Source organism: Melitaea cinxia, chromosome 12, assembly GCF_905220565.1.
Source record: "Melitaea cinxia chromosome 12, ilMelCinx1.1, whole genome shotgun sequence".
NCBI classification, from domain to species: Eukaryota; Metazoa; Arthropoda; class Insecta; order Lepidoptera; family Nymphalidae; genus Melitaea; species Melitaea cinxia.
In genome coordinates this window covers 11,801,616-11,811,408 of record NC_059405.1, presented here as the reverse complement: position 1 = coordinate 11,811,408, position 9,793 = coordinate 11,801,616, and the positions used below count along the sequence as shown (strand labels likewise).

The following is a 9,793-nucleotide window of genomic DNA, read 5'->3' as shown; positions in this document are numbered from 1 at the left end:
TGTTTTAAATTAAATACTTGTGATGAATAACGTATTTATTTAGATGAGGATTAATATCATATTTATAAAAACATCTTCGCAAATAATGCATTATTTTAGAACAAACTTGGTTAGCATAAAAAGGTTATATAGTGCGCCAACCTTAAAAGATAGATATATGCTGTCGCGGACTTTTTTTTTAGAACTTTTAAAGAGGATCAATTCTGTCATACATGATTTTTGCGAAACTTTAACTGTTTTCACAACGCACGTAGCGGAAGCTCTCAAAAGGAAGAAAGGAAAAGAGAAGAGAAAAGGAAGGAAGGAAAGGAAGAACAAACAAACAAACTCTTCAGCTTTATAATATTAGTATAGATACAAAACGAATCTAGCATTGCAATAAACAAATTGCATAAATATTATTAGTAGTACCTACTTCAATCTGTCAATTGAATCTATAATTTTGATTTCAGCGTATAACTCATTGAAAAAGTGGCGTAAACGTAAGATAAAAATAAATATGTAATTGATGATGAAAGTTTTTTAGATTAAAATGTTGTTGCAAAATAAAAGTCACATTTATTGAAATTTGTTTTTTCTTTTTGTTTGTTGTATTTAGCTAAAGAGGCTTATTGGTAAATAACGACAACTACTTTTAATCACAGCTTAGAGACATGATTGAATTTTAAAGTTATTTTTGTCGTTACGATGTGACGAATATAGAGTTAAAAAAATAGAGTTATATGAGACATAAATAATTCGTACAATATATATTTACATTATTATTTTAATTGGTTGAAAGAAAACTCATATTAATAAGTACCATAGTGATGTGCTTTACTCTATTATTTAGTAACATATTTCGTATTGATTCATAATAATAATGAATATTATGCGCTAGTTAACAGTTAGCACTCATTGTTTACGTACTTATCAGATTATTTAATGGAACCTTGTTTAGTAACTGGTTGAGATTACTAATTATTAAATTTATACAGTAGTTAATTAGAGGGCTTCCTAATTCATTTGCTACCATATACCAGTTTTCGTTCATAAAGTCTAGTGCCACTTTACCTGAAAAATAAGCAATATATTTATCATAAAGCTACTGTATCTACTGTATAAGCGATTAAGAATTATTTTTAAATTTCATTGGTAATGTTGTTTGTAAACAGTTTAACGTTTTACACTTAAACAAACAAACATGTGTACAAACGTTACTGTATATATTGTGTGTGTACTTATGTACGCACATAAGAAGCTATACTTCATTGGCTAGCTAACTTCACGTTGCTAACTTCTTCTTCGTTGACTACTTCAGCGTGTCGGTTTTTTTCATCGTAAAAATTTACTCCTATCATTTTCCTCAAACACGCCACAAGAAGTATAACTTTAAAAATATACTTACTCATATCGGCGTTTCCTTTAAAGAGGTTTGTCATATTATACGTGACGCGACCTTCGAAAGAATGGGACGTTTTCAAGTTTTTAATTTGTATGTACTTTTGACCTTCGTCTTTTGTTATAGAAGAAAATTGAATGTTCCAACGTATCTTTAAATTTCCTGAAATAAAAGTGTTATATGAAAGTCAAACAAAATAAAGAGTCGTAAAACATTTTTATCAATTTACCGGAGGAAATTGTAATGGAGTGTTTTATATATTTGTGGTTATCATCACAGATATAATACAGATAGTATCTATACCTAAATATGCCTTTATTTTAATGATATTGAAATAATAATTCAAATGAAGATTTTAATAATTGATGATTTTTATATAGAAGTATATACTTACTGCTAATGATTGTTGAAAGACCTTCCCCGTCGATTGGGAACATGAAAAGTCGTCCCGTAGACCGATATTTACCCTTGGTGAGCAGGTTGCAATTAAATTGAATATCTAAATTATATTCCTCGATTAGTCTGTAAGTATATAAATTTAGTTTCATTTTTAAAACAATATTTACCGAAAACTGCCAATATACATCACATTACAGTATACTTCTACGCCTGTCCATTTGGCAATGACCTCATCAACAAAACTGCATTTATGCTCCAAAAGACCAAATGTTGGTAAAACCTAGATATTACTAGGTAAATTCTAATCTTAAGATTTACTAATACATATTAGTAAATATAAAGATTTTTATACAAGAGACGATTAATATAAAATATATTTCTTACGTACCTTATATAATCAACATTGCATTTCTGAAGACCTTTTGCATAGGCGTCTTTAAATTCAAGCGTGAGCTCACCAGGAAGTTTTAGAACTAAACTATCTACTGCAAAAGGATCTAACGACGTAATTCCTAATTCTGGAATTCCATGTATAAATTCTGGATAAACTTCTTGAAGCGATCTCTTTAAACATTCAGGTGACGTATCTCTGCATGACACTTTGAAACCCTCTGTTAAATAATGAAAAATAAATAACGGGTATTAATAATTATATTATTTGTTAGATTGTATTCAAACAGTGAGAAAGTAATGGTACCAAACATATAATAAGTTTCTAGGTTCTTAGTTTGAAAATTGTTTATTTACAAAATAGAATAAATAAATTATTATTTAAATTTAATATTGAAGTTTTTCTTTTTAAAAAATAAAATAAAATCATGTATTATGTACGAGCACTAACAAGTGTGAACGAAAATTAATCGGTTAGGCAGTAAATACATTTTTAGATATGTAACATGTTAATTTGACAATATAATATCAGGAAATACAATGAAACAGAAATATAAAATAATACTTAAGTAATACTTACGAAACTGGGTGACGTTTTGAGCATTTGATATAGTTAAAATATAAAATATTGTAAATAAAATAATAGTATAAGTATAATAGCCCATTTGTTCGATCAATGATAGAGTTTCACGACGAAGAGGAAAGTACATCAAGAAGAGCGTTTCACTTATGACAATATTTGTATGATGTCTTTTGGTATTTATAGTGAAAACATTAATTATTGTATAATAAGTAATGACAGTTATTTATTAATCGCAAATAGCTATTAATTGTAATGAAAACGAGTTGTTTCAAAATAATTACAGGTCATTTAATTATGACTATTGAATACTTTTACCATTCTGGACAGTATTATACGTTTTGGTACATTCATTTCAAAGACAGTTCCTTAAAACTTATATTTTTATTTCACTTACAAGTAAAGATCATATACCCTTACAAATCAACTTTAGTAATTAAATTATAAAAAAATACATACAATATCACTACATACTATAAAACAAAGTCGCTTCGCGCTGTCTGTATGCTTAGATCTTTAATACTACGCAACGGATTTTGATGCGGTTTTCTGTAGTAAATAGAGTGATTCCAGAGGAAGGTTTATACATGCATAATGTAGTAGAGAAACACTAATAGTTTTACAGGTTTCTAATTTGATGTCTTTTTTTGCGCTTACATCGCCAATATTTATTTTATATTTAGTATTAGAGTTCCAGCCGGGTCGCTAGTATAAAATATAATATAAAATACATTGTTAACTAAATAATTTCTTATATGTAGAGATTGTGTCTATTCATTCATCATAATCTTGCTGAAAAAGCCTTTATTTTGAAAAAAAGTGTATCTCAATGTATTGTTTTCTAATGTTTATGCGAATTTCACTCATTATAATGAAACAACTTTTTCAGATTCTATCGCGGTTTATTATGTTTTTTAAATGCCAGTGACCATGGTTGCTGTAATGTATTGGAAACGTCAGACATCTAAAAAACATAATAAACCGCGACAAAACCCGAAAACGTTGTTTCGTTATAATGTAAAATTGATTCATTTCAGATCAGTCAGTTCAGTCAGTGAGATCAGCCTATCGCAGTCCACTGCTGGACATAGGCCTCCAGGCCTATAAATGGCGTGAACTCATGTGTGTTGCCCATAGTCACCACGCTGGGTAGGCGGGTTGGTGACCGCAGGGCTGGCTTTGTCGCACCGAAGACGCTGCTACCCGTCATCGACTTCAAAGATTTCAAAGTCAGCAGTTGGATGGTAATCCCGCCATCGGCCGGCTTTTTAAGTTTCAAGGTGGTCGTGGAACTGTGTTATACCTTAGTCACCTCTTACGACACCCACGGGAAGAGAGGGGGTAGCTAAATTCTCGAATGCCGTAACCACACAGTGTCGACCAATGTACACTTTTTATGATAATTTTCTAGACAACACAGTCTAAATCGTTAAACGTTATCTTCGTTCCTACAAAAACAAAATTTGAAGATCATTTTACCAAACTTGGATATAGATTAGACGAACAGATTAAATAGCTCTTCACCGACCAATTCTTCGAGTAAGAGAAGCTTTTTTGCATAAATCGGAAAAAAAAACTATAAATGATTTACATTAAATCAAGAAAAGATAAGTACCTTATCTCATTTCTAAGCAGTGTCAGAATTAGTTAGTCACGAATTTAAAATCTCGCATAAAAACATAAAACTTTCATAACTTCAGTGACTTCATTGTCACTATTAACCGGATCGTTAATAGAAAATTCGATATATTGTTTGTATTTTTTAAACTGTAACTAAGTGCAGTAAAACATGTGTATATATTTATATTTATAATAACGGGACCACATGACACGCACCACCTTTCGATTAAAAAAAGAATCATCGAAATCGGTCCACCCAGTAAAAAGTTCTGAGGTACCACACACAAAAAAATGAATCAGATGAATTGAGAACCTCCTGCTTATTTGGAAGTCGGTTAAAAAGTACCAAGTCGCCATAGATTCCATGTGAGTTAAAAAAGCTATTTAAGGTCAACGGTCGAAAAATTCGTTTTTGTTTAGTTAGATCCCTAAAAAGAATCTTAACAAAAAACGTAGCCCAGGTTAAAATGCACTGCGTTTAGTTTTAGGTTTTCCACAGATATGTATGTATAATATATCATCGGCTATTACATGTAGAGCAGCATTAATTGCCTTTAAGAACAGTCAACAGTATGTGCGTATGTTAAGCACATTAAAAATATCACATATTCAAAAGGGAGAAAGGCACTGTCTAGCTGCACTTCATTTATATATTTTTTTCTGCGCCAAAAAAGCCATAAGAAATTATAAAAAACATAAGACATGTTAATTAATTTGCAGTAAAACAAAGAGTCTAATTATGCTCTTTTTTGTCCTTTCCTATTATAAGAACAAAAACCTTTGGCCAGCAAGTTTTACACATGCGTATTGTTACTGCAGCGTACTTTACACGTAGAAACTGCACATGGCCATTCTTACAATAATTTATAATAATATCTTGTTATCAACAGAAACTCGTATTAAAAGTAGATTTTAATTGCCCTGTAAACAAGTTATTTGTTATCAATTAAGGAACGTTGCGTTGTATGTTTCTTTTAGAAGTAGTTGACAGCGGATTGTTTTTGAAGTAATTGACTTACTTGACTAGGGAGTAACTTGGTGAATGCGTGACGAGAGCGTTACGAAAAGTGTGATCGGGCTAGGTGAATGCAAGTTGCGAGGGAGATATAAAGAGTGAAGGTATAAAGCGCACTATAGTCACAGCCACCTCAGTCCTTTCACGACATCTAATAAATTCATTTTGTTGTAATAAAAAATGAACTGCTAATATCTAAACTTATCAAGTGCAAGAACATAAATACGAAATTACAATCGGGCAAATGATTATAATGAATATTGCTTTATTGCTTTTAATTTATCTGGGAGCTTCCTCTGACATAATGCTTCTGTTTATTAATTCTCCTGAGTCCTAAGCATATTGTTATCGTATTGCCTAACTGCCAGTGGTATCTCATCATATATTCTCAAATATCGACGTAAGCCTCATAGGTATATCTACTTAAGCCTCTAGTAAAAGAGTACATTGACTCGGTTGCATTATTATTTAAAAAAAAATGTTTAACATTAATTTTTAGCACTACTTTATTATACAAGTTAATTAGAACACTCTTATAAGGTTTATTTTTTCTTCTTAAAAACAAAGAATTTAATTATCACAATATAATAGATTACGCGGTAGGCGCAACTGTTGCAGTAGGACACCTCGACGACCTCAGTAGAGTTACACCTGAAAAACGACCACATGATGTTTAGAATATTTATAAAAATAATAATTGAATGTATTCATTTTGATTTGCCAAGGAACTAAGAAAATCGATCGGTAAAACAATAACATTAAGTAATAAAGTTAAAAACTACGATTTAAATATTTTTTTTAAGCATTAAAATATTGTTTTATATTTTATAGCCATTATAGAAGATAGTAAATTTATGATTTTAACGGTCAAATATAAGAGTTGGTTATGTTATTGGTTAAGTGTGATAATTTATGTCTATAAATGTCGGTGAGATTCTTCATATGATTTTCCTTGTATACGTAAGTGGTAGATTTACACAACGGAAAAACAATTGTTAATATTAATTTAGCTAATTAATCTCACGGCCATATTGTGTGAACGCAATAAAATCATAGTAGTTCGTTTGACGAGATTTTATTTTCTTGACTTAACTGTAATATTATATACCAAAAAAAAAAGATTCTTTATACAAAATTTAGTTTTGATTTTTAACCGACTTCCAAAAAAGGAGGAGGTTCTCAATTCGACTGTTTTTTTTTTATGTATGTTACATCAGAACTTTTGACCGGGTGGACCGATTTCGACAAATTATGTTTTGATCGAAAGGTGGTGTGTGCCAATTGGTCCCATTTTTTATTTGAGATCTAATAACTACTTTTCGAGTTATATCTAATAATGCGTTTTTACTTGACGCTTTTTTCGTCGACCTACGTTGTATTATACCGCATAACTTTCTACTAGATGTACCGATTTCGATAATTCTTTTTTTGTTGGAAAGAGGATATTCCTAGTTTGGTACCATGATAAGGAAACAAGGATCTGATGATGGGATCCCAGAGATATCGAGGGGAACTCTCGAAAATCCGCAATAACTTTTTACTGGGTATACCGATTTTGATAATTTTAAATTTAATCGAAAGCTGATATTTATCATGTGGTCACATATAAATTTTATCGAGATCTGATAACTACTTTTTGAGTAAACTTTGATAACGCGTAGTTACTTGACTATTTTTTCGTCGATCTACGTTGTATTACTCGTCGATGTAATTGAAGTCGGTTTTTTTTCGTTTGCGAGCAAACACAATTATTTATAACCAAAAAATATACCTATACACAAATTAGTAATTTATCTGTAAAATATGCTAACATTAAATATCAAATATAATTTTAAATTAATATAGTAGAAAAAATTAAGTTTCTTGTACTATGATAGCAACAAAATACTGCATATTTTAATTCTATTCATATTTAAAAAAATAATAATAGTAACATCGTGTTTATTCCAACATGATGAAATAATATATGTATATTCTTCAAAAACGTTCGTTCATCAGACTGACTTAAAATTGGAAGGTCATGACAAGACTCACAAGGTAAATATATAAGACAAACAGAAAAAGATTAACACAAACCAGTTTGCCAGTTGACTAGACACTTGTCACGTAACTGTGAATCAAATACGGAAAGCGAGACTATAGTCAGAAGATTGTAGCCTAACTATATAAGTTGTTTATAAAATAATGACTACTTACTGACTCCACAAAACTGATCACAGAACAATCTGCTTGGGTTATTATAAGTTACACCGTTTGTGCCGCAAACTGGGTTGTACTCTGACGTCACAGGGCAGGTTCTGCGGCACTGGTCTATGTTGGCTTGGTTTCTGATATAAAAAATACGTATTAAATTATAAACACTCGAATTTATGATAAACGACGAATTTTCGACTTAGAATTAGGGAAATTTATAGAACTGAGAGAGAAATCAAACGGGCGAGGCGCCACTATCTTGATGGTCTTGTGCGAAAACCGTTTTTTAACCTTACTTAAATGATGTTTTTTCGATTCTCATCCATTGAAAAAATCCATTTAAAAAAATCATAACATGTTTTGATAACCAACCCATCTACGTTGGGATTAGCTGTTGATGTGGATGATGTTGTACTCTGATCGGGCACGGGACGCGGTACTGGATCAGGACGAGGTACTGGCTCGGGACGTGATCCTGGGTTTGGTAATTGGGGGCCAGGTCTCCAAGGAGGAAACCGCCCAGAGTTTAACCAATTCCATCCATACCTATCTTCTAAATCACCTTCTTCTTCATTTTGTCGCTTTTGTCTGTTGCTCATGCCAAACGCTTCATAACTTAAAACTGCTGTAAGTGATAAATAATTTAAGTATAAATTGCAGATGTAAGCATAATATTTCTAAATAGAAAATATAAATCTTAGTTAATAGAGATAGAGAGAGATATTTTATTCGAGTTAAATGCAAAAAGGTTAACACATATAATTATGTTATTTTAACCCAACGCAAAGAGTACAATATTAATTGTGTTTTTAAACGAAGATCCGCTTACGATATCTTTGAAGCAGATAAAAAACAACATTTCATTAAAAATAATATTTTATACATAAAAACATAGCATGTGTGACTTTAAAATATTTAATTTACCCTGACTGAAACTGTATGATAATATGTATCTAATGAGTAATCCGATCCATAATTTGTTAAGGGAGCCAAAAAGATTTCATATTTTATACAAATCAAAAAGCTCGTACAATTAATAACACATAATAGACATATTGTTTTCTAATGTTTACGCGAATTTTACTCATTTAATGAAACAACTTTTTTCGGATTTAATCGCGGTTTATTATTATCTTTTGATTCCCGACGTTTCGGATACTTTACAGCAACCATGGTCACGGGAGGAATGAGGTGTCAGACGTCCCAACGTTACAAAGTTATTCGAAACTACCCGACATACATCAATATCTCATATAGTCCGGAGTAGGAATCAAAAGATAATAATAAACCGCGATAAAATCCGAAAAAGTTGTTTCATTAAACATAATAGACACTTATATCGCACCAAATTTAACAAATAACCATACTAGGATAGAACATAATACGCTACTTTGAGCGCCCATAGCGAAAGGACCTTTTACTGTATAATATTTTACATAAAGAAGATGAAGCGGTAGCTAGACTGACAACTAGGCATAAGACCTATAATAAAATTTAAAACCACAAAATTGGTAAAATTGGTAGAAATTTAGTGTTAAACATAAGCTACTAATATTTTGAAAAATAAACTTATTTACAGTTAAATGTGAATTTTCCCAATTAATCTGTTATTAATCTATTATTGTATATATTACAAAAAAAAATAATAACTTACCTATAATAAGTATTAAGAAGAGCTTCTCCATTTTTGTCACAAGTTTAGTATGTTTTGTCTCAAATATGTATGATCACTCTAAGAAGATCAATACAATACTGACGCAGCTTACTTGTGCCTTTGATTATTATAAGTTGATGCTTGTGTTGACGCGTTTACCAACTGGCCTGTAATAGTGTTGCTTATTATTTTTATCGATAATGAATTTACCTGACTTTAATTTTTTACTATACAAATGTTTTTATTATTGTTTTTTTTAAATGATTTTATATCTATATGATGTATAGAATGTTCATTTAACATATGTAAGTTTTTACTAGTCATCATAAATTAATAGACGACATGTATAAAAATATAGTGTGTATACTGAGGGAGGTTGCATATTGTACGTATGTAGGAAATAATAAAATAGGAAAACGTAAACGTGTGCTAGGCTGGAACAGACATGTAGGGACAGCTCACAGGGAGGCTCGATTATGCTATCAGGAATGGCTTCTGTATGGTAAACCTACAAAAGGGAATGTGTGACTCTAGAAAAATATTTAAGGCTAAATTAAAATA

At 30.8% G+C, this 9,793-nt stretch overlaps 2 protein-coding genes across 3 annotated transcripts; both read right to left on the bottom strand.

The window, feature by feature from the left end:
- Positions 1-323: 323 nt before the first annotated feature.
- On the bottom strand, positions 324-3,104 carry LOC123658248 (circadian clock-controlled protein daywake-like). The gene is made up of 5 exons (XM_045593688.1): positions 3,089-3,104; positions 2,169-2,391; positions 1,776-1,903; positions 1,388-1,543; positions 324-1,053 (listed from the first exon to the last, which is right to left on the bottom strand). Exons 1-5 carry the CDS (start codon positions 3,102-3,104, stop codon positions 902-904), a joined length of 675 nt encoding a protein of 224 aa, XP_045449644.1. The 3' UTR covers positions 324-901.
- A 2,769-nt stretch (positions 3,105-5,873) lies between these two features.
- On the bottom strand, positions 5,874-9,371 carry LOC123658733. 2 transcript variants are annotated; one of them, XM_045594078.1, is made up of 4 exons: positions 9,233-9,371; positions 8,125-8,203; positions 7,582-7,712; positions 5,874-6,036 (listed from the first exon to the last, which is right to left on the bottom strand). In XM_045594078.1, the coding sequence occupies exons 1-4, from the start codon at positions 9,261-9,263 to the stop codon at positions 5,978-5,980; spliced, it is 300 nt and encodes a 99-aa protein (XP_045450034.1). In that variant the 5' UTR covers positions 9,264-9,371; the 3' UTR covers positions 5,874-5,977. The 2 variants fall into 2 exon arrangements, 1 of the variants encoding a protein (XP_045450034.1); XR_006743924.1 differs by lacking the exons at positions 5,874-6,036; positions 8,125-8,203; positions 9,233-9,371 and adding an exon at positions 7,951-8,118 and having other exon boundaries at positions 7,620-7,712.
- Between the last annotated feature and the right edge of the window lie 422 nt (positions 9,372-9,793).

Excerpts from the sequence above, each read along its gene's own strand:
- LOC123658733 (XM_045594078.1), bottom strand. The coding sequence starts at position 9,263 with ATGGAGAAGCTCTTCTTAATACTTATTATAG. Across the intron at positions 8,204-9,232 it reads CTTCTTAATACTTATTATAG|CAGTTTTAAGTTATGAAGCG; the intron begins GTAAGTTATTAT and ends TATCACTTACAG. Across the intron at positions 7,713-8,124 it reads GAAGGTGATTTAGAAGATAG|AAACCAAGCCAACATAGACC; the intron begins GTATGGATGGAA and ends TTTTTATATCAG.
- LOC123658248 (XM_045593688.1), bottom strand. Across the intron at positions 1,544-1,775 it reads TCTTTCAACAATCATTAGCA|GAAATTTAAAGATACGTTGG; the intron begins GTAAGTATATAC and ends CTTTTATTTCAG. Across the intron at positions 1,054-1,387 it reads TAAAGGAAACGCCGATATGA|GTAAAGTGGCACTAGACTTT; the intron begins GTAAGTATATTT and ends CTTATTTTTCAG.